Genomic DNA, 25,708 nt, shown 5'->3' on the forward strand with positions numbered 1-25,708 from the left:
ATATGTATTGTGGCACGATAATTAAGCCCAAGTCTGGGACCCCACATCCATATCAGAATGCTGGTTTGAATCCTGGTGTATCTGCTTACACTCCAGCTGTCTCCTAATGTGCACGCACAATGGGAAGAACAGGTAATGGCTTAGGTGCTTAAGTCCCTGCCACCCACGTGGAAGACCCAGATGGAACAGATGAAAATAAATAAACATTACAAACAAAAGAGAGAGAAGGGATAATAAAGAGGGAGGGAGGAAGACAAAGAAGGGAAGAAAGGAGGGGGTAAGGAAAAGTGGAAGGAAGGGAAGAGAGAAAAAGCACAGCAAAAAGCTAAAAAACAAAAAAAAAAAACAAAAAAAAAACAAAAAAAAACCCAAAAACTGGCTAAAGATAAAGTTGAGGAAATATGCCAGCAAGAAATGGGAAAAAGAAAGGAAAAAACTAAAAATTCAAAGAATCAGTAATGATCCACCATCTAAATCACAGAAGTTCCAAAAACAAAAGAAGACAGGAGACAGATAGGAGATAATCACCAAGAAAAAAATAAAATCAGAGCCGGCGCCGTGGCTCACTAAGCTAATCCTCCGCCTGCGGCACAGTACCCCGGGTTCCAGTCCCGGTTGGGGCACCAGATTCTGTCCCGGTTGCTCCTCTTCCAGTCCAGCTCTCTGCTGTGGAGGATGGCCCAAGTGCTTGGGCCCTGCACCCACGTGGGAGACCAGGAGGAAGCACCTGGCTCCTGGCTTCGGATCGGTGCAGTGCGCCGGCCGTAGCAGCCATTTGTGGGGTGAACCGATGGAAGGAAGACCTTTCTCTCTGTCTCTCTCTAACTCTGCCTGTCAAAAAAAAAAAAAAAAAAAAAATCCCAGAACTGAAAGACATGTACACACAGATTAAAAGGGCTTAAAGAGTACTGAAAGACCTGAGGTACATTATTATATACCATCAGAATACAAGAGACAAAGAGGATATTCCACAATATTATTGAAATGGATAAAGGATTAGCACTCACAAGGCTTTTGGAACTCTAAATTACAATCATGTAAGACAAAAGGCAATGGAGAAATATTATGAAAATCCTGAAGGAAAATGATTTTTAACCTAGAATTCTATTCTTGGCTAAACTTTCAAACAAGTGAATAGGACAGACCAAAGACATTTTTAGACACTGAAAGCTTAAAAATATTTATGTTCCATGCCACTTTTCTCAAGTTATCTGGAGAATAAGCTCCATCAAATTGAGAAAGTCAGTCAAGAAAAAGGCAAAACAGATGTTAAGAAACAAGGGATTCAACACAGGAGAGAAGCAACTGGGGAAGATGATGAAGGAAGACCCCAAACATCTTCTATAGACAAAGAAAGCAACCAGTATGGATTGGATTACTGTACTTCAAGAAGTGTAAGATCAGTCATCTCACATTCCTTCTGCCATGCTATCATTTTTTTACCCTAAAGACAGATTAAAAGCTTAGCCAAATTCTTTTCAATATTTGTGTCGCTAGATGGTGTACTAATGGAGTTTGTGCCCTATTACCTATATTATCTAAGAACACTTTTCATCTCACAAAGTTTTCTGCTTTGACTTGTTCCTGAGAGTTAAGAGGAAGGCCATGAAAAGTTTAGATGCAAAACAGCCGACTTCATATGTTGGATATCTGACAGCTGATCGCATTACAACCTTGCAAGAAGCTTCCAATGTAGTTAAGCTCTAAATTTTATACAATTCACACTGCACCTTGCCTACTAACTTACCCAAAGGGAGTCTTAAAATCTTTCAGGTACACAGAAGTATACCATGTCCCAGAGACCCTGTCAGCTTTCTTTTTGGTAACCTTCTTTTAATAGTAGTACTATCATGCTTTCCTACATAACTGAGTTTGTGCTTACTACTTAGTTTTTCCAAAATTCAACTAGATATTTCCTTGGGATACACTCATAAGTGAAAAAAATATAAAAGACCAAAAGAACAATCAACACAAAAGTCAGGATGGACAAACAGGAGAATTTTTAAGTTACTAGTGGTTTCTTATTTCTTTTTTTTTTTTTTAAGGTTTATTTATTTATTTGAAAGGCAGAGTTAGTGAGAGAGAGAGAGAGAGAAAGAGTTCTCTTCCATCCATTGGCTCACTCCTCCAAATGGTTGCAACAGCAGGGGCTGGGCTGGTATGTAGCTAGAAGCCAAGAACCTCTTCCAGATCTCCCAGTGGTTTGCAGGGGCCCAAGGACTTCGGCCATCTTTCCCGGTAGCAAGGAGCTGGATGGGAAGTAGAGCAACTGAGACTTGAACTGGTGCCCATATGGGACTGTCAGTGTTGCAGGCAGCATGTTTACCAGCTATGCCAACAACACTGTCCCAGTTTTCTATTTCTTAAATGAAGGGTTGAGTACTTAGGTGTCTACTTACTGTTTTATATAGTTTTTAAAACGTATGAGGAGCTGGCACTGTGGCATAGTGGGTAAAGCCACTACCTGCAGTACTGCCACCCCATATAGGCACTGGGTAAACTCCCGCCTGCTCGACTTCCAATCTAGCTCTCTGCTATGGCCTGGGAAAGCAGTAGACAATGGCCCAAGTGCTTGGGCCCCTGTACCCACATGGGAGACCTGGAAGAAGCTCCTGGCTCCTGGCTTCGGACTGACGCAGCTTCGGCTATTGCAGCCAATTAGGGAGTGAACCAGCGAATGGAAGATCTCTCTGTCTCTGCCTCTCTATAACTCTGCCTTTCAAATAAATTCATAAATCCTTAAAAAATGTATGATATACTTCACAACAATTATTTATTTATTATACAGTAGTAACTCTGTGCCATGGGTTATTCTAAGCTACATGGTCTGAATCACATTAAGCCAAACAAGCTACTTCCCTGTCCTCATCTAATTCTGTAAATTATACTTGGATTAAGTGTTACCAAGGTTAGAGTGTCATAACAAGTTATAACATAGGGCTGATCCTAGACTGTAGAGCCAGATAAGGCTTTGTTGACAATATAATAATCCAGGTGAAATAGTCAAATGAAGGTAAGAAGGAAGAGCATTTCAGGACAAAGGAATGGAAACTTCTTGAAGGCAAGGTCCGGCACTCATTCGTAAGTATTTCTTTTTTCATACAGTGTTATGAACATGGTTGGCACTCAGGGATGTGGAGGGGCTGGAACCTTTGTGTACTGTTGGTAGCAATGTGAAATGGTGTAGCTGCCATGGAAGAGAGTTTGGAGGTTCCTTAAAAAGTTAAAAATAATTCTACCATTTAACTCAGCAATCACATGTGTAGCTATTTATCCTGAAGAATTAAAATTGCAAACAGGTATCTGTACCGCCACGTTCACTGAAGCATTTTTCACAAGGGACTAGAAATAATCTAAATGTTTATCTACAGATGAGTTGATAAAGAAAATGTGGTATACACATATATGAAATATGAATCATCCTTAAAAACAGAAATCCTGTCATACGCGGGAACATAGATGAACTTTAAAAACACTAAGTGAAGTGAAAAAAGTCAATCACAGAAGGGCAGATACTGTATGATTTCACTTACATGAATTATCTGATCAAACTCACAGATATAGAAAATAGAATGGTGACTACCAGGTCCTAGGTGGAGGGTAAATGAAGAATTGCTGTTCGATTGTACAGTTTCAGTTATGTAAGACAAAAGGGGTCTAGAATCTGCTAACAGTGTGTATATAGTAAATAAGATTATAATACATACCCTAAACATTTAAGAGTAGGTTTTATGTGTTTTTTTTACCACAATAAAAAACTAAAAAGAATGAATGCTTTACTCTAGAGTGTTAATGTCCCATGGCAACTTAGAGAAAAGCCCTGAGGTTTTTGGCCCAAGGTAAATAGTAATCTTCCTAATATTCTGCCCTTGAAGTCGAGATTCTCAACTACCATAGCTGACTCAATTACAGGCTTCCAACTTGTCTCAGTTCTCAGGTCTACCTCTCACTTCCCATTATCTACTCTACCTGCCCACTTTAAAGCCTGAAACCTCCTCAGAGTCGGGGCAGGGAGAAAGAGAGGTATCCCAAAAGGCAGCTCAGCTCCCACTTCCACTTCTCTTTTCCTCCTTTCAATGACTTATTGAAATATTTTTATTCTATTTTAGTTTAATTTTTGGCTGACACGTAACAATTACACAAATTTATGGGGTACAATATGTTTTGACACATATATACATTGTGTAATGAAGAAATCATGGGGCCAGCGCCGTGGCTCACTTGGTTAATCTTCTGCCTGCGGCGCCGGCATCCTATATGGGCACCGGGTTCTTGTTCCGGTTACTCCTCTTCCAGTCCAGCTCTTTGCTGTGGCCTGGGAGGGCAGTGGAGGATGGCCCAAGTGTTTGGGCTCCTGCACCCACTTGGGAGACCAGAAGGAAGCACCTGGCTCCTGGCTTTGGATCGGCGCAGTGCCGGCCATAGCGGCCATTTGGGGAGTGAACCAACGGAAGGAAGACCTTTCTCTCTGTCTCTGTCTCTCTCTCTCACTGTCTATAACTCTACCTGTCAAAAAAAAAAAAAATCACAGTAATTACAGTAGCTGTTACTTCAAATTATTTTGTGGTAAAACATTAAAAATCCTCTTAGCTATTTTGAAATACGTATACAATATGTTACTGACTATACGCACCCTTTTACTGCAAGATCGATAGAACAGCAGAATTTATTCCTCCTGTCCAAATACAGCTTAGTATCCACTGACCAACCTCTTTTTCCTCCACCTTCCCTTCCTTCTTCCTTATCCAGTATTATAACCATTATTTTACCCTCTCTCTTTATGATACTCCTTTTGCACTTTTATATTGCCATTATAAAGGGTCTTGCCAACAAGATCAAAGCAAGTGTAGAAGCACGTGATGATAAAATGTCCTGACATTTGTTTTTCTCACAGTTTTGAGACTGAGAACTGCCTTACACCTAACTGGTACCCAACAGGTATTTACTGAATAAATGAACTTTCATCCAGCTAATTCAGTGCCCCTTTTCCTTGTTCAAATAACTGTTTTCATTTTGCCTATCAGTTTTCTACTAAAACAAACATTCAGATCTATACTTTTAGAGAACTGTGATAGAGGCCTACAAATACTTGTATTAAGTCATGATCATTTACATTTATTCTTATCATTATCTTCCTACATTTTCATTTCTTCTGGTTAAACAATTAGCATTGGAATATCTTATTTACTTTGCAAACAAGTAAGTATTCATTTAACTTTAATTTTTTTTGTCTCTGAGTTTCAGGAACTAAGAGGTAAGAACATAAATAAAAACCAGGCCCCTTTTTCAGAGTTCCTAGTCAGGTTTGGAAACACTAAGCAAATAATTGCAGTGTAATGAGACAATCTCTTTAAATCCCTATTTCAGCAGGCCAAAACAAAAGACAACATAATTATCGCTTTCTTAAGCCAGGTAAAAAATATAATTAGTGGCTTCAACAGAAGGAAGCTGTAGAATCTGGGGAAAGCAAAACGTCATATAATGACAAATGAAAATAAGTTTCACCATCTGTGCAAGTTTACCAAAAGATCTAACTTTACAGTGAGTTTTCCATTCATGACTACTGAGGTTATTCAGTTACTGGTAACAGTAATGAATTAATGACATAGTATGATCTGTCTCTAGCTGTGCATTTCATTAAACTTTCCTCACTTTTTACCCTGGCCTGAAGTGCTGGCATTCCATATGGGCACCGGTTCAGGACCCGGCTGCTCCACTTCTGATCCAGCTCTCTGCTATGGCCTGGGAAAGCAGTAGAAGATGGCCAAGTCCTTGGGCCGCTGCACCCACGTCGGGGACCCGGAAGAAGCTCCTGGCTCCTGGCTTCGCATCAGCGCAGCTCCGGCAGTTGCGGCCAACTGGGAAGTGAACCATCGGATGGAAGATCGATCTCTCTCTGCCTCTCCTCTCTCTGTGTAACTGATTTTCAAATAAATGAATAAATCTTTAAAACAAAGAAAAAACCCCACTGTTCTATAATGTGCTTGAAGTCTGATTAGATTTCTATATTTTAAAAACTAAACAAGGGGCTTGCACCATGGCTCACTTGGTTAATCTTCCACCTGTGGAGCCGGCATCCCATATGGGCACCGGGTTCTAGCCCCGGTTGCTCCTCTTCCAGTCCAGCTCTCTGCTGTGGCCCGGGGGTGCAGTGGAGGATGGCCCAAGTGCTTGGGCCCTGCACCTGCATGGGAGACCAGGAGGAAGCACCTGGCTCCTGGCTTCAGATCGGCATAGCTCCGGCCATAGCAGCCATTTGGGGGGTGAACCAATGGAAGGATGACCTTTCTCTCTGTCTCTCTCACTGTCTAACTCTATCCGTCAAATAAATAAATAAAAATAAATAAAAAATAAAAAATAAACAAAACAAAACATATTTTAGGAGCCAAGAGAGTTACATAGAAAGTGCTACAACAGCACGGCAGAGGAGACTTCTAACTGCCTAGTAGAATTATCTGACTTTAAAACAAGTAGGCAATGAAGAGAGGAAAGCATCTACATAATATGAGGTAAGTTAGAACCCATCAAATTTGAGAAACTGGAAGTAGTGCCATAGAATCCAAGGTAGAATGATGGGAAAGAAACTCAAACATACAGGATAGGGTAAATCATGAAAAATCTTAATAGTTCAGCCTAACTATCCAACATTTCAGTGACTCTAAAAAAGTGGATGGGCAAAATTTAAGGACACAACTAATAGAGGAGAAATACAATTCTGCTAGCAGCACACAAAAGTACTTGATTTATTAAAAGTGGCCACTGGTAAGGCAAAACAACTGGGACAACGTCCATTTACTTTGATAACTAGCCCTTATTTATAGCCCTCTTTTTTGCTTGATACTGATTTTTAAAAAATTTATCTGAAAGGCAGAAAGACAGAAAAGAATGAAATGTCTCATCTGCTGGTTCACTTCCCAAATGCCTGCAACAGCTGGGGCTGGGCCAGGCTGAAACCTGTAGCCAGGAACTCAATTCAGGTCTATCAGGGTGGTGGCAGGGACCCAAGTACTCGCGGCATCACCTGCTGTCTCCCTTTGTATTCATTGGTAGCGAAGCCAGAGCTCAAACCAGGCATTCCATTATGGGATGTGGGGTCCCAAGCAGTTTCTTAACTGTAGTACCAAACACCTGCCCCTGATGTTTTGTTGTTGCTGCTGTTTTAAAATTTCTATCACCTACATGAAAGCTGGGTGTTAGCAAGGAAAAGAATGAAATCGATTTATAAAGAGTATTATCCAGGACCCAGGGATGGCCTTGGGAAAAACCCTGTCACATACAAGTAAGCGGAAATTTCTTTTTCTAACCAATCCAGGTTGATTTCTTGTCAATGTAAATGCTTATGCGGCTGTAAAGCTGCTAATACAATGGGAAATATTTTTTAGTAGTAAGACTTTCTCCACACATTATTGCTCAAATTTGTGTGCAATTTCCCTTTCCTTGTCCTCATAAGTGGTAGTCTTAACACTACTACCTACAAATACAGGGGACTTGCTTTGTCCATGGTACTGTGCTTCCCATGGTTATCATTACTACCCTTTTGGCAACCTTATTTTGCAGGGTTTTATATCCATTTTACAGACATCGCAAGACTATGATCATGTAAATAATCTGCCAGGAAACAAATGCCACAGCTGTTTACCCCAAAGCTTGTGCTTGGCCTTCTCTGTCACAGGGATACACTAGTTCAAACATTTGTTTTCTCATCCATTTCACAGAACTAGTAGAGAACAGCTGTCTTATGGGGAAGGAAAGACTCAAAGAGGTGTAAAAAGATTAAACCATATGAAAGGCCTTCAGAAAGTTCATGAAAAATGGCTTAAAAAAAGATGCATAGATTTCATGTTTTTTTTTTTTTAACAGCTAAATAAACTGCCTTGTATTACATTTTCCGTGAGTTTTTTGAAATCCTCTCCTATCAATCAGTAATCCTGCCCACAAGCAAGGCTAACTCTTGAAAACTAAAATTGGAAAAAGATATAAATGGCTCCTTCTTCACAGGCTAGCTTTCCTTAAATCAAGCTAGTTCTGAGATCCTGTCGTCTACTTTTATTTCCACACGGGGAAATTCAGGACAGAGAGAGCAAGACAAATGAAACCAGTATTTATTGAGCATTGAACTAGGTCTCTACACATCTGTAAACTGTATTTTCACAAACATACTATGAGACGGGAATTATTTTCACTTCACTGATTAGGAAAAAAAGGCTCAGAAAAATTACACAATTGGCTAGCCCATACAGCCACAGTAGCAGAGCAAGGCCTTAAACTAGTTATGTCCAAATTCAACCATCTTCTTCAGATTAAGCTACTTTTTATAAGCATAGAAATGTAAGCCCAAGTACCTAGATTTCTTTAATATGTTGTAAAATCAGAAATCTTTTCAAGTCCTCTTCTTTAGTTTTCTCTTCTTGCCCTTGGCCATTTTGTTCATACTTATCTCAGAAATGGCCTTTTTTTTTTTTTTTTTTTGACAGGTAGAGTTATAGACAGTGAAAGAGAGAGACAGACATCCCATAGGGGCACCCGTTCTGGTCCCAGTTGCTCCTCTTCTAATCTAGATCTCTGCTATGACCTGGGAGGGCCCCTGAACCCACGTGGGAGATCCAGAAGAAGCTCCTGGCTCCTGACTTCGGATAAACTCAGCTCCAGCCATCGCGGCCATTTGGGGAGTGAACCAGCGATGGAAGACCTCTCTCTGTGTCTCTACCTCTCTCTGTTAATGCTGCCTTTCAAATAAATAGAAAAAACTGGTAACATAATTCCAAGTTGCTATTTTAACCATATCAGAGCTACATGTCTGAATCAACAGTTTGAAAAATATATATCTTACTATCTCTATATTACAGTGACTCAGATCAACACCAAAACCAGACTTGCCTTAGCTGTCCTAAAAACTTGAGATCCTTTTTCATGTCAGATATTTATGTTAATGCTGTAAACCATTTGTTTTTGCTATTTACTTTTAACTGTTTTGAAATCAAGCAACAGACAAAACACAGAAGACTTGTCTACAACTGCCAAAGAGGATATGTATAATAGCAACCTTAATATAAAAGAAAGTATATGGAGCTGGCATTGTGGCATAGAAGGTAAAGCTGTTGCCTGTAACACCGGCATCCCGTATTCGTACTGGATTATGTCCTGACTGGCTCCACTTCCAATCCAGCTCCCTACTGTCGCTCCCCCTCTTCGTGGAGGAACGACACTAAACCCTGCCTAAGTTTCCTATCCGAGTCACGGCACCATTATGTCGCTCCCCCTCTTCGTGGAGGAACGACACAAGACCCTGCGTTGTTCTTTTGTCTGCTCGGCCCTCCCCGGGTTTGCTGCTGGTTCTTCCCGGGTTGGCTGCTGTCCCTTCCACCTCCGTGGAAGGGCAGTTCCCCCTGCCACATTCCCCACTTCGGCAGGGGAGCAGCACACCGCCGGCCGGCTCTCTCGGGGGCTGCACAGGTGTTCCCCTTAGATGTTCCCCTTAGATGTTCCTCTTAGATGTTCCTGGTGCATGCCGTCTCTCTCCTCCTTTATAGTCCTCCTCCGCCAATCCTAACTCGGCTGCCCACACGCCGAGTACGCTGCTCTCCTCCAATCAGGAGCAAGTCCTACAGTTTATTGGCTGAACTGGAGGCAGCTGTGTAGAAGCTGTTTTCTTCTCTCCCAGCGCCATATTGTGGGAGAGCAGATGCATAGAATAAGTCTTAATTCCAGTAACTTAGTCTAGTCCGAGTTGCTCCCCACACCTACTAATAACCTGGGAAAAGCAGTGAAAGATGGCCAAGTCCTTGGGCCCCTATACCCACATGGAAGACTCCTGGCTCCCGGCTTTGGCCTGGCCCAACCATGGCTATTGAAACCATTTGGGGAATGAATCAGCAGACAGAAGATTCTCTCTATATAACTCTTTCACATAAATAAATAAATAAATAAATAAATCTTAAAAAAAAAAAGTAAGAAAGAGGCTCTAACAGAGGGTGTACATGAGAGAAAAGTTGAAGAAACAGGTAAAAATGCTTACATCTTTTTTTTACAAAACGAGGGGTCTGTTGTCACTGTTGAAATAGGAAATGTAGCTTTACTATATTGCTTGAAGCTACAGAGATGGTCAGAGAAAGATATAAGAATAACAGTATCTTTTGAAAGATGGGGAAAGAGAGACAGGAAGTTGTGTAAAAAAGATAAATTGTCTTTTGTCATAACAGGAATGTATTAACAATGTCTACATTGCAATCAACACAAGGACTGCAGAAACAGTTAAAACCGGCTACATCTAGAAAATGAGATAAGGTTTTCACTGCAATTTTTTTCTGGACTAACTGATCTTAACTATTTTCTTGTATTATTTGGATACAATTTTTTTCAGAAAAATAGCTGGATGGACATTAAAAAACAAAATACATTTTGTTTTAATAATACTATAACTAGAAATGGAAAGTCATTATTTGAACTTTTTATTAAAACTGAACATAATATTTCAAAATGAGTACAGCTTCCTAGAACCAGCAGTGACTTTGCTGTTAAAAGTCTATGAATGCTTTCTTATTAATCAGTTTTAAACAGCCCAAAGCTACTCGTTGTCTTTCATGGCTGATGTTATCACAGATGACAGATATTTCCTGACCAACTCTCTCACTGTCAGCAGTCTTGCACAGGAAAAATTTTGATATATTACAATGAGCTGTAAACTACCATCTACTTCCCATGCCATCCAACCTGTCCTACTGCAACTCACAGACAAAAGTCATCATTTTTTTCTCCCTTTCCTAAAAGTTTTCTGGAAATATACAAAAGGGATACAAGTTATGGTGAAAACACAATGCTAGAAATAAAAGATATAGAGGTGAAAGTAAAATTAGAGTCAAAACAAACAGGGTAATTAAAAAACAAGCAAAGAGAAAACCCAAGCGTTTAGAAGAAATCAAGAATTTTCAAGGAATAGAAAGAATAAAGGGAAATTATCTTATATGAGAGCTTCTACTTTGCTTGTGGCCTTATCTGAATACTGTTGGAGTCTGTAGATTCGCAGAGCTTCCATGGCCTACGCAGCTCATGTTGGGAGCCTCAGGTGGCCACTGACGTGGTAAACTGGAGTGTTCACAGTTAGGTTAGCAGCATGGGTCACTGTGCACTAGCTTCCCATCCAGGACCTCTGTCCTCAATTAGTTGTATTATGACAGTTAACTGTAAAACTTGTTCTCAAACAGTTTCTCTGTGTGTATGTGTGTGTGTGCAAATTGTTGAAATCTTTTACTTAGTATGAGTTAGTCTTCTGTATATAAAGTTAATTGAAAATGAATCTTAGTGGAGAATGGGACTGGGAATGACAGAGGGAGAAGGGGTAGGAGTGTGTGTATGGTGGGAAGAATCACTATATTCCTAAAGTTGAACTTATGAAATTTGTTTCCCTTAAATAAAAGGTTTTTCTGGGGGAAAAAAGAGATACTTGTGTTATCAAGGATGAGGCTAGAAATCTATTATATACATTTATTAAAAAAAAGTTGGGGCCTGCAGTGCCAGCATCCCATAGGGGTGCTGGTTTGAGTTGTGGCTGCTCCACTTCCAATCCAGCTTCCTGCTAATGTGCCTGGGAAAAGCAGAAGATGGCCCAACTGCTTGGGCCCCCGCATTCATGTGGGAGACCTGTAAGACACTCTAGGTTCCCAGCTTTTGTTAGCCCAGTTCTGGTTTTTGTGGCCATTTGGGGAGTGAACCAGCAGATGGAAGACCTCTCTCTTTGCCTCTGCCTCTCTGTAACTCTGGCTTTCAAATCAATCAATCAATCAATCTTGGAGAAAAAAGTTAATTAAATATATAGCAGCAGGTACTGGAGGCAAAAAATATTCTGGAAGGATGCCTCTGCCTCTGTAACACTGCCTTTCAAATAAATAAATAATTTTTTTTTTTTAAAAAGGGAGAACCTGACTTAAGATTTAACTACTACTTCTGAGTCTCTAGCAAACTGCCACACTCCATCAATCACTGTCCTCTATAATTTACATATTAATTTAATATGATAGAGGCCGTTCTGGAGTACACTGGCAAGAAATACCAGATCCCTTATCAGATTTACTTTATCATAGAGGATGAAACAAAATTCAAAAGTAATGGAATACCACACATACACAACAGGTGACCATGCTGGGAATGGTGGTGGTGTTTTTTTTTTTTTTTTATGATTTTATGTATTTATTTGAGGGGGTAGAATTACACACAGTGAGAGGCAGAGACAGAGAGAAAGGTTTTCCATATGCTGGTTCATTCCCCAAATAGCTACAACAGCTGGAGCTGGGCTGTTCTGAAGCCAGGAGCTAGGAGCTTCTTCAGGGTCTCCCACGTGGATGCAGGGGCCCAAGGACTTGGGCCATCTTCTACTGCCTTCCCAGGCCATGGCAGAGAGCTGGAGCAAAAGAGGAACAGCTGGGACTAGAACCAGCACCCATATGGGATGCTGGTGCTGCAGGCAGATAATTAATCTACTGTGTCACAGCCCTGGCCCAGTGGTAGTTATTTTTAAAGTTGTTTTCATAAACAAGAAAACCAACATATCCTAAGTTAGAAATTTAAAAACAAAACATGCTGACATAATATACTAGGAATAAAAAATATTGAGAAGTCATATTTGGTAATACATTTCAGATATGACACACAAAAGTTTGTTATTTTGAAAGAGAAAAAAAGTATGAGGGATTTTATGCATACTTTTTCTTCTATTCAAAATCTAGTTACTGTGTTTGTTATTTTGCCTGCTATAAATTTAATAAAATAATGCAATTGCTTAAAATATTTCTGGTATAATGCTATAAAAATACACACATAACATTTCACATAACAATTATAGGGGCCGTTGCAGTGGTACAGTGGGTTAAGCTGCAGCATGCAATACTGGCATCCCACCTGAGTACCAGTTCAAGTCCTGGCAGCTCCACTTATGATCCAGTTCCCTGCTAATACACCTGGGAAGGCAGCAGAAGACGGCCCAAGTGCTTGGACCCCTGCCACCCACGTGGGAGACCTGGGTGGAATTCCAGGCTCCTGGCTTTGGCCTGACCAGTCCCAGCCTTTGTGGCCAATTTGGTGAATGAACCAGCAGATGCAAGATCTCTCTCTATAACTCTGCCTTTCAAATAAATAAATAAACCTTTAAAAAATTTAAAATTGTGTATCATGGAAATGAATAGCTTTCTAAAACTAGGCTTCTCCTTCACAGAGTGATGTCATCCACATTTATTTAAAAAAATATAATATTGTAATGTATATTATTAATATATATATATATAATATTTCTAGGACAGGCATTTGGTGTAGTGGTCAAAATATTCCTTGGGACACCTGTAACTCATACTGGCTTTCTGAGTATTTGAGTCACAGCTCTGCTTCCAATTCTAGTTTCCTGATAATTTGTACCCAGGGAAGTAGTAGTAATGGTTAAGTACTTGGATCACTGTTATTAATATAAGAGATCCAGGAGCTCCTGGCTCCTGGCTTCAAACTGGCCCAGCACCCATTGCAGGCATTTGGGGAGTGAACCAGTAGATGGAAGCTCTCTCTCTCTAACTCTGCTTTTTAAATAAATAAATAAATCTTTAAAAAAATTAAAATTACATATCATGGAAGTCCATAGCTTTCCAAATATTTATTTTTTTCCAAATACTTATTTCTCAAACATTTATAACGTATTAATATGTATCATTAAAGTATATATTAATATCCCAACTCTGCTTCCAATTCGTTTCCTGCTAATTCGCACTTTGGGAGCTAGTGGTGGTGGTTCAACTAAATGGGTCACTGTCACCAATCTAAGAGATCCTGATTGAACTCCTGGCTTCAACCTGGCCCAGCCCCAAGAGCCATTACAGGCATTTGGGGAGTGAACCAGTAGATGGGCAATATGTCTCTCTCTTTTTCTTTTTAATAAATGAAAAACAAATGTTATAGTTAAATAGAAGAGATTTCCTTTCCACACACTATTACACCATCAGACCATCCATATAGTAGTCAATAAAACACAGTTGATAATGTCAGAATCTAGAAACTGAAGTGGCAGCAATAATGATTAATTCTGGACTCATAATTAAGAAAAACAAAAATGACTGTCTCTAGGAAAAGGTTAGGAGATGGTACCCTATCTTTGCATTTCTGAAACAAAATTTGTCACAATGCCTAAACAACAAAATTTGTCACAATGCCAAAATACTGTAAATTCATTACTTTGTATTTCTGCCATACAAATGGCCTAGATATTATAAACTATAATCTGTGATGATTTTTGCAATTTATGTCAAGTATCTTGCTATCTTAAAAAATATCTCACCAACTGAAATCTAAGGTTTTTTTCAACTGGCAATTTCAGGAGATAAAATGAATAAAATATCTAGTCTACCAGTTTTAAGGAAGTTCATAAGGGGGAACTAAGTCTAAATCTTGTAACATCAATTATTTTACTATCTATGTGTTTCTGCAAAGTAGGTTTACGAAAAGACTCCATGATGGCAATAAACAGATACAGTAACACATATATCAGGACAAAAGTTTAGCTTTTTTTTTTAGGTGGGGGGTGTGGAGGAGAGGAAGTTGTAAACCACAGGCCTCCCTGAACTTCTGACCATTACAGGAAGATAGGGTCAATTCTCTATTGCGTACAATTGATTAATATGTAACATGAATCAGCATTACTATCTATAGTATGATACAACTCAAAATTCTTCAAACTCTCAACACATTTTAAAATTCTTTACTTTGATTTATTTAAAAGAGCGAGAGAAAGAGAAAGGAGACACAAAGAGAGACCTTTCATGCATGTTCATTCCCTAAATACCTACAACACCCAGGGAGGGACCAGGCCAAAGCTAGGAGTCTAGAAGTTACCCAAGTCTCCCGCGTGGATGACAGGGACCCAAGTACTTGAGCCATAACCTGCTGCCCCACAGGAAGCACATTAGTAGGAAGCTGTATCACAAGTGGATTGAGAACTCAAATCTAGGAACTATGATGTAGGATGCAGGTATCCCAAGAGACATGATAACCAATGTGACAAACACCTACCCAGCAATATATTTTCTTTTTAAAATGGTCTAATTATGCTCTGTATAGCTTTAATGTTAGGGATATTTTTAAGATTTGAAATCTAGTAATTCACGTAAGGCTTATATAACTTTTTAGAACATTTTATTAACCATTTCATTTCCTAACAATGTGGAATAAAACAGCTTCCAGGCATGGTTGTTTGACCTAGTAGTTCAGAGGACTACATCCCATAGTTGCACCTGAGTGCAACAATGGGCTCTGGCTTATGATTCTAGCATCCTGCTAATGAGAACCCCAGGAGGGTCAAAATGTACTGAAGACCCAATTTTAAGACTTGAAACTATGAAACTACTGGAAGAAAACATAGGGGAAGTGCTTGAGGACATCGGGATGGGCAAAACCTAAAACAGACAAATAGGAGTTCATCACACTAAAAAGCTTATATACAACAAAGCAAACAACAGAGTAAGACAACTTGTAGAATGGGAAAATATTTGCAAAGTGTACATATCACAAGAGCTTATTAAAAAGAAAAAACAAGGTGGCTTCAAAGTATTCAGGGAAATTTTTGTGTTATCTTTTAATTTCATGTTTAGATTTTGTTTTTCTGTATATTCAATCTTTTTACCATAGTGAGAAAGCAGGAAAATGTCCAGTGATGTCAGGACCACTAGTTTTAGCTCAAATCAATGCTGGTGTCTCTCCTGAGAATATGAGTAAATAACAGAGCTGCTATCATGTCTATCTTATACCTTCCTACACTGCCTTACTGCTCTTTGTTCTCTAATTAAAGTAATTAACCCAGGAAAAGTTTTGGTTAAAAAAGTACTATCAAATATATGCCATAAACTTATCATAAACAACCTACGCAATCAGAAGTCAGATTATGTGTTCATATTCACTGTGTATCTTTTAAAATTGCATCTGATGTGCTCTGTTTCCAAGGAAATTTCATATGTATTCTTTCACATGCTCATTGTAAGAAACTTAAGGATACATGGTATATATAATCAGGTCTGTTTTACTGAGGTTTCAAATTTATTTCTTATAAAAGACATCATAATGATACTGTTTGGCTTCTTATATCTGTAGTGAAAAAATACTTACGAAAAATTATTGACAATTATAATGTTACTTCAGTTCTTTTTGAAAGAACTTGAAAATATTTTCTACTTACCTGTTGCATGTAATAAACTAGCTTCTACTCTGTGGGGGATTCTTGGTGGAATTTTCATAGATGCACGAATCTGGTAAAAGCTAAAATAAAATAAGGAAGTCATTTCAAAACATTTTTAAAATATGCAATGCCCCACTTCTATGTACAACTAATAAGGTTGGTCTAATTGTATCAGTCTCTCATTACTTTTACCATCTGTGGAAAAAAAGACATCAGATTCACACGTCAACTATTAGCTAGGCATAAAACCAAAAGGGAATGGCAGCATGTCCAAAGGTGAATGAAAAAAAAAAAAAAAACAGAAGCAATATACTCATATATGGTATTTAGTTTATATGAGAGGGTTGTGATAACAATCTGTGGGATCAGAGGCATTTATGACTTTTTTAATCTGGCTTATTTATTTTTTCTGTAAATAGCTAATAAAAAGCAAATCACTCAAACATTTTGAGAAAATATGGGATTAATCATAAATGGTTCTTAAAACTTGGCTTCAACAACAAATAACAAAGATGTATTTGGTTTGAAGAATTCATTGTTTTCAAGGTGAGAGCTATTTGTTTATGTATTTTTATTTGCTTACTTATTCTTCAAAGATCTTGAAACATTATATATATTCAAATATTTCCCAGTCATTAGTAGTACTTTAAGTTAGAAAAAGTATGAGCTAAAAACATAACAGGGTTATTTTATCATTATTACACTATAAATTTGTGTATGTTAACAGAGAATATACACATATGTGTATATATGTACATATACATATACACACACAATTACCAGATGTTAAATAAACTTAGAAATCAGGGATAACTTTAGATGTTATCTAAATAAGTACTAGGGACCTGAGTATCTAACTTTTTTCTTTAATAATTTCCCAGAAGGGAGTTTAAAGTTAAATTTGCAAATAAAACAAAGATTAGAGCAATGCATGCTCACGTTGCAGTGGCAGAATTAAACAGTCTTTGAAAGTAGTGAATTTAGACTCTTGGGACCAGACTTGTGGCATAGTAGGGAAAACAGCTATCTGAAAACGGCATCCCATATGGGTGCTGGTTTGCATCTCAGCTGCTCCACTTCCCATCCAGCTCCCTGCTAATGGCCTGGGAAAAGCAGTGGAAGATGGCCCAACTCCTTGGGCCCCTGCCACCCATTTAGCTGACCCAGAAGAAGCTCTTGGATCCTGGCTTCATTCTGGCTCAATCCTGGCTATTGTGGCCACTTGGGGAATAATCACAATCCTAAAATTTGTATGGAAACAACAAAGATCCCACATAGTCAAAGCAATCTTGAGCAAAAAGAACAAAGGTGAAAGAAATCACACTCTCTAATTTCAAAATATATAAACAGTTACTGTAATCAAACAGCATAGCATGGGCATTCAAAGAGACACATGGAGCAATGGAACAGGATAAAAAGCATAAACATAAACTCATGCTTTATGCTCAACTGATTTTTGACAAAGATTCCGAGAACAAATAATAGAGAAAAGACAGTTCCTTCAATCAATGGTGTTGGAAAGTAAGATATCCAAACACAAAAGGATGAAATTAGGCTCTTAACTATCATATAAAAAAATGAACTCAAAACATAAGACCTGAAATTTTAAGACAACAAGAAAAAAACATGAGGGAAAAACTCTACAACATTGGTCTGGGCAATTTTTTCTTGGATATAACACCAAAAGCACAGGAAACAAAAGCAAAAATAGACAAATGGGACTACATCAAACTAAAACTTTCTGCATAGCAAAGGAAACAATTAACAGAGTAAAGAAATAATTCAAAGGTAAGAAAAATATTTTTGCAAGTAATACATGTGATAAGGGGCTAGTACACAAAATATATAAGGAGGAGCCAGCACTGTGGCATAAGGGGTAAAACCACTGCCTGCAGAACCAGCATCCCATATGGGCACTGGTTCGAGTCCCGACTGCTCCACTTCTGATCCAGCTCCATGCTAATGCACCTGGGAAAGCAGCAGAAGATGGCCCAAGTCCTTGGGCCCCTGCACCCACATGGGAGACCTGGAGGAAGCTCCTGGCTCTTGGCTTTGGATTGGTGCAGCTCTGGCCATTGTGGCCAATTGGGGAGTGAACCAGTGGATGGAAGACCTCTCTCTCTCTGCCTCTTCTTCTGTCTCTGTGTAACTCTGAATTTCAAATAAATAAATAAATCTTTAAAAAATAAAAATGAACACTATGAGAAACGGTGACTTGGTCAGCCCTTGCCCTGATGTTGATGAACAACTTAATACGTTATCCCTCTTAGTACTTTTTTTGTTTGTTCTACTTAATAGTTTTGGTTGAATACTGTAATCAATACACAGTTATTCTCAAGTGCTGAAATTTAACTGAAAAGTGATCGCTGTTAAATATAAGAGCGGGAATGAGAGAGGGAAGAGATGTGCAATTCGGGACATGCTCAAGCTGACTTACCTCAAACGGTAGAGTTAGAAACATACCAGGGGATTCCAATTCAATCCCATCAAGGTGGCATGTACCAATGCCATCTCACTAGTCCCGGTGATCAATTTCTGTTCACAATTGATCATAATGATAGGACTAAGAGCCAAAGGGAGCACATAAACAAGACTAGTGTCTGTAAATACTAGCTGATAGAATAAAAAAGGGAGAGAACGATCCAACATGGGAAGCGAGATACACAGCAGACCCATAGAATGGCAGATGTCCTAAACAGCACTCTGGCCTCAGAATCAGCCCTTAAGGCACGCGAATCTGGATGAAAAGCCCATGAGAATATTACAGGCATGGAGGCCGGCGCTGCAGCTCACTAGGCTAATCCTCCGCCTTGCGGCACAGGCATATGGGGTTCTAGTCCCAGTCGGGGCGCCAGATTCTGTCCCGGTTGCCCCTCTTCCAGGCCAGCTCTCTGCTGTGGCCCGGGAGTGCAGTGGAGGATGGCCCAAGTACTTGGGCCCTGCACCCCATGGGAGACCAGGAGAAGCACCTGGCTCCTGCCATCGAATCAGCGCGGTGCGCCGGCCGCAGTGCGCTGGCCGCGGCGGCCATTGGAGGGTGAACCAATGGCACAGGAAGACCTTTCTCTCTGTCTCTCTCTCTCACTGTCCACTCTGCCTTTCAAAAAAAAAAATAATAATAATAACTTACAGGCATGGAAAGCCAAAACACTCTGGCAAAAAACAAAAACAAAACAAAACAAACAAACAAACAAACAAAAAACACAACTAAATGAAAGATCTCCGCGAGTGAGATCCCAGTGGAAAGAACAGGTCATCAAAGAAGGAGGTACCTTTCTCTGAAGGGAGGAGAGAACTTCCACTTTGACTACGACCTTGTCTAAATATGATCAGAGTCGGTGAACGCAAAAGGCTTCCATAGCCTTGGCAGCTCATGACAAGAGCCTAGGATGATTACTGATGCCATAAACAAGAGTGTCGTTTTGTTAAGTCAACAACAGGAGTCACTGTGCACTTACTCCTCATGTAGGATCTCTGTCCTTAATGTGCTGTACATTGTGATTTAATGCTATAACCAGTACTCAAACAGTATTTTTCACTTTGTGTTTCTATGTGGGTGCAAACTGTTGAAATCTTTACTTAATATATGCTAAACTGATCTTCTGTATATAAACAGAATTGAAAATGTATCTTGATGTGAATGGAAGGGGAGAGGGAATGGGGAGGGTTGCGGGTGGGAGGGAAGTTATTGGGGGGGAAGCCATTGTAATCCATAAGCTGTACTTTGGAAATTTATATTCATTAAATAAAAGTTAAATATATATATATATATATATATATATATATATATAACTCAAAAACTCAATCCTCAAAAAACAAACAATGCAATTGAAAAAAACCAATAAGCAAAGGACCTGAAATGACATTTTTCAAAAGAAGACATTCAAATTGGCTAACAGATTAATGAAAAAGTGCTCAAAATCTATTCATAAGGGAGATGTAAGTTAAAATCACAATGAGAATCAACTCATACTTATTAAAATAGCTGTTATCAAAAAGATTAAAATGATCAGAAAAGGTCGATTCTTATTGCTTGATTATCTAGCCAAATTTATTGGTTACTTCTTTGAATACATCTTTTAAGTTGTAGGTGGAACTCTAAGATCCACACACATAGTAGCTGTGTTCAATAATACTCGATTCATAAGTAAATTTATCCTTATGTACATTGTTTCATAAATTATATATTTACAGAGATGAATATTCAGCAATAATATGGAAATAGACATTGTATAGATTGTTAATTAATACAAAAATTCATGTCTAATTTTTCTCTTCCCATAAGGGTTTGCAACACATTGAAGTTACATCATTCATGCTTTGATTTTCATGTAGACAGTCTTCGTAATAGCACACTGTCCTTTAATGCAAAGGTTTTCTTACAGTTAACTGATAATTAAGTAATACTGAACTTTTTCTGTTTTCTGTGTTTTTTTTCTCCTGCAAAGCTCCTAATTTGATCTCTTTTATTTATTTATACTTTAAAAACAGTTCAAAGCCAGTAGTGGCAAAATATTGGGATATTCAATTACTTTTGATTCTACCAATGACTACTATGATCCATTACTATGTAGACACCCTTTCTTTCCTACATCAAAGAATGACAAAAATAAAAACAAAAGGAGTTTGAGACTTTGAGAACAAGGGGGAAGAAAACATATTGACAATTATGATTTTTTACAACTTTTTTTTCATATCTTTAAACTATAAAAAATTCCTAAATTATATAACAAATCATAGCAACACAACCAACTAGTCCCTTGAATCCAATGACCCTGGCACTGCACTGTATCTGTAAAATGTTGACTCAGGCTAAATGCAGACCTATACCATCACACAGAGTGAATCAATGAAGGACTGAAATTAGTGCAATGATGAAATATTTTTGTTCTAATAATTGATGTGAATTGTCATAAGAAAACAAATTACTGAGTATAGAAGTGGTTGATTTCTAAAGCTGAGAAAGTATTCAAATTCTTACACAGTATTTTTCTTTTATTTTACTGAAGACACTTGACATTTTTGGATAGGTTACTACTTAAAACAATACATATACTGATGCATTTCTGAAATGTTATCAAACTGTATCACAAAGTCCACAATTTATTTCAGCTGATCATAGCAAGACTCTTTCAATTAAGAAAGCAGTGTATTAATTTACATTCTGGAAAAATTAACTCATCTCTTTCTGAACCAGTAACAAGCCACTTGGAGATGAGCTACTATGAATAGCAGTGACCTAACAAATTGTAGAAAAAGATATCTAATGATTTTTGCAATGGTCTCCAAAAAGAGGAAATTTTTACCCCACTTTAACACCTAATTTAACTGTTACAGCTTCAACTTAATCCCATTCTTATTCTTTATATAAACGAGAATAGACATTCAGATATAAATTTTTCCCTATGTATTTTGAGGTTAGTATTTCCTCCCCTTTTGGAGTCCTCTTGAAAAGTTACCTGGGAAGTCTATCGTCTTATAATCCGGTAATCAGATTACACTTCTATTACAATAAAAACCCTAAGATAAGTTATATTTTTTATGTATAAGACACATACCCATATTCTATTTGATAAACAAATTTATCATCAATGATATAGAATTCTGATTTTGTCTTCAATATTTATAAATCTACTATATTACAGGATAGGTTAAAATTAAAATAAAACCTTTTTTTAGATTGTTAGTATCTGATTTATTTTTAAAACTTAAGTAAAAGTAATGTAGTTAAACTACTATGTAGATAAATAAAAAATGCATTATTTCTAAAAGCAAGTAAATCTTTTCTTTTTTTTTTTAAACAGATTTACTTATTTTAAAGATAGAGAGTTATGGGGACCAGGAAGTGGGTTGGGTGGGTGGGATGGAGAGAAAGACACAGAGAGATTAATATTCCATTCGCTGGTTCAATCCCCAACAGCTGGGGCGGGGCCGTGCCAAAGCCAGGAGCCAGTAACTCCATCTGGGTCTCCCACATGCGTGGCAAGGGCCCAAATACTCTGCCCATCTTCCACTGCTTTCTCAGGTGTATTAGCAGGGATCTGGGTTGGAAGTGGGAGCAGCCAGGACTCAAACTGACACATGGGATGCTGGAGTTGCAGGCAGCAGCTTAACCTATATGCGCCACAACCCTGACCCCAAGTAACAAATTTTTTTAAATAACTTTTTAAACCACTATCATATCCAACAATTTTAGGCAAATAGGTAATTTTGCAATTCAATTAAAAACAAGAGTTGGTAAGTTCAGTCTGGCCGGCCAAAAGATGAGACTGTAAGGAGAAGTGAGTAATCCCATCCAACATCACTTTAGACCCACCTGCTGACCACAGATGCTTGAGCAAGCTTAGCTTATATCAGCCCAGCCAGCCCCATCATCTAGGAGACTCAAGAGAAACAACAAATAATTATTGTTTTAAGTAACTTTAAAAAAAAAAGTTGAGACTTGTTTAAGGAATTTGATTATACAAGGATTCCTGTATGCCCTATCTGCAGAACTTTTAGTTTTCATCTGTTGGCTGGGAATATTATTAACAGTATCTTCTTTCATTTTAAGTGTCTTCTTTCATTTTAAAAAGTATTCAGATTTGGTCAATAAATTATTTGGTCACCCTATCAAAACATTTGTGTTTGACCTTTACAATTTGAAATATCTACACAATTTATAAGCTATATAATTTCCTAAACCAGATGCTATTAACTATTTATCAATAGTCTCTACAACTCAGGAAAATTAAAAAGAAGTAACTATTATGTTAATAAAGTTAGAATCATAAAAAGGGAAGTATAACTATTCCTAGTTTTAGGCTTCTTTTAGGACTCAAAAGGGGATTATCAGAAATAAAACCTATAGTAATTACTAAGAATATTAAGTTGCACAGATATAAATGCTACACTTGATCTTAGCCAAAAGGCCGAGAAGCGATGCACAGATATAAATGAATATATGAAAGCGAATTTCTTCCTTTATATTAAAAAAAACAGAAAATACTATGGAAGAAAATATTTGAATTACAAAAAAATGTATAGATAGAATCAATTTATCTATAAAGATTCAAACACAAAGAAATAATCACTCAGGTGATCTATTTTTCTGTCATTTCTTTCTTTTTCTTTTTTTATTTGAGTTGCACAGAGAGAGGGAGAAGGAAAGAGAGGGAGAGAGAGGGCTTCCATTCATTGGTAAACTCCCAAAATGGCTTCAATGGCTGGAGCTGGACTGGTCTGAAGCCAAGAGCCAGGACCTTTTTTCAGGTCTCCCATGTGGGTGCAGGGGTCTAAGCACTTGGGCCATCCTCAGCTGCTTTCCCAGGCACACCACTAGGGAGCTGGATTGGAAGTGGGCCAGCCAGGACAGGCACCAGTGTCGTGTCACAGGGAGTGGCTTTACCTGGTAGGCCACAGCTTCCCCTCCTCTGTCAAAACATATCTTATTTATTTCCCACATCCTGTTAAATAAAACGTAAAGACTAATCTTAAGCAGGAGCATTTAAGGAAATAAAAATGGCGCTTTATGAACAATGTTGTGTTAAGTGCTATTAATCAGAATAGTATGCAAGAAAAAGTTGCAAAGGACCATAAAACATAGTCATAATGTTTTATTATAAAAATTTACTGTTTTAGTGCCCTGGCATTGCCTAAGGATAGATAAGAAAGCACAAATCCCTTCCCACGAAGATTCAAACTTCTTCTTCTGAGGCCTACAGATTGACCTAATAGTAAAAAAGAAAGAAAAAAATTTGTTTTGCTTTTGCTTTTCTTATTTTCCCACTTCGTATTCTTTCACATAAAGGAGAAGCTAAAATGGACAATGATGTTACTAAATCTTGAAAGAATAGTCAAATGAGAAAGTACTACTCCTTAGTACACTTTTACAGAGGTATAGCAGATGGTGAAAGGAAAAAAAATTAAATGTCTATTTTTTGTCCTTTTGTGGAAAGCTGAATTTACTTTTGAGGAAAGAATAAGAAAACTGAAACTAGTGGCTAAAAAAAAATGCTTGTGAATATTCTATCACTATTTTTTTTCTCTAAGAACTCTGATAGTATTATTTATAATCTATGAAATTAAAAATTTAAGTGGTTAAAAACATGTATAAACATGATTTTAAATCACTATTTAGAAATAATTTCATATTTTATGTTATATAATTTTATATATAAATTTTTGTTCTGTATTATAACCTTATAATTTTATAAGATTTTATAACATTATAATATAAAGTTTAGAAGAAGCTACATGAATATAAAGTGTCTTGTAAATGGCAGTTAATGATTTTCAAAGAATCATTTTTTTTCTTTAAGTAGGCAATTTGTTTTCTACCTACCCTCAAATCCAGCTACAACACTGAACTGTGTTTTAAGTATTTGGTTTTTAAAAATCATGAAGGGAGAAGGAAAGGAAGAAGGGAATATCATTATGTTCTTAGAATTCTATCTACAAATCACACTGAGTCTGTTAAAAACTAAATAAAATAGGCCGGCGCTGTGGCTCACTAGGCTAATCCTCTGCCTGCGGCGCGGGCACTCCGAGTTCTAGGCCCAGTTGGGGCGCCAATTCTGTCCTGGTTGCTCCTCTTCCAGTCCAGCTCTCTGCTGTAGCCCGGGAGTGCAGGGGAGGATGGCCCAAGTGCTTGGGCCCTGCACCCACGTGGGAGACCAGGAGGAAGCATGTGGCTCCTGGCTTCGGATCAGCACAGTGCGCTGGCTGTAGCGGCCATTTGTGGGGGGTGAACCAATGGAAGGAAGACCTTTCTCTCTGTCTCTCTCTCTCTTACTGTTTAACTCTGCCTATCTAACTCCAAAAGCTGTACTTTGGAAATTTATATTTATTAAATAGAAGTTAAAAAAAAAAAAAACAGATGGTATTAAGAGACACAGTATTAAGTTATGTAATTTGGTACTTAAGAAAATGTCCAAAAAACATTTGACATAATGTTAAAATTAAATGAATGAATGAATAAGACAGGCAAAATTAACCATATAAAGTACATGTTACCTAAAGCAAGCTACAGATTCAATTGAATCCCTATCAAAATATCAATGACATTCTTTACAGAATTAGAAAAAAACAATCCTGCAATTCATATGGAATCACAAAAAAACAAAATAGCGAAACTGATCCTGAGCAAAAAAAAAAAAAAAAAAAAAAAAATCAAATGGGAAGCCAACTGACTTAAAAGCATACTATAACACTGTAGTAATTAAAACAGCATGATACTGGCATAAAAACTGACACACAGATCAATGAAACAGAATACAGAACCCAGAATTTATTCCACATATACAGCCAACTGGTTTTTGACAAAAGTGCCCAGATCATACAATGCAGAAAGGATAATGTCTTGAATAAATGGTGCTGGCAATACCAGATGTATTTATGAATAAAATCATTAGGGTTTTGATAGGGATTACACTGAATCTGGAAATCAGTTTGGATAGTAAACATCTTAATATATTAACTCTTCTGATCCATGAATACGATATATGTATCCATTTGTCTTAATTTTTATCA

At 37.9% G+C, this 25,708-nt stretch overlaps 1 protein-coding gene, 1 non-coding gene and 1 pseudogene across 16 annotated transcripts in view; 1 reads left to right on the top strand and 2 right to left on the bottom strand.

Moving 5' to 3' along the window:
- FAM135A (family with sequence similarity 135 member A) overlaps positions 1 to 25,708 on the bottom strand; it is a 125,822-nt gene that overhangs the window by 76,795 nt on the left and 23,319 nt on the right. For all 15 annotated transcript variants that reach the window (XM_070073900.1, XM_070073902.1, XM_008263090.4 and 12 more), the window contains one exon: positions 16,199 to 16,278. In XM_070073900.1, coding sequence (XP_069930001.1) covers positions 16,199 to 16,278 — 80 coding nt within the window. The remainder of the gene's footprint in view (positions 1 to 16,198; positions 16,279 to 25,708) is intronic.
- On the bottom strand, positions 22,955 to 23,121 carry LOC127493291 (U2 spliceosomal RNA; annotated as a pseudogene).
- LOC127489544 (small nucleolar RNA SNORA49) lies at positions 23,810 to 23,915 on the top strand. Its single transcript, XR_007917452.1, has one exon. It is a non-coding gene; the product is annotated as a small nucleolar RNA SNORA49 (small nucleolar RNA).

The sequence above is a fragment of the Oryctolagus cuniculus genome, chromosome 5, assembly GCF_964237555.1.
Source record: "Oryctolagus cuniculus chromosome 5, mOryCun1.1, whole genome shotgun sequence".
Taxonomy (NCBI): domain Eukaryota; kingdom Metazoa; phylum Chordata; class Mammalia; order Lagomorpha; family Leporidae; genus Oryctolagus; species Oryctolagus cuniculus.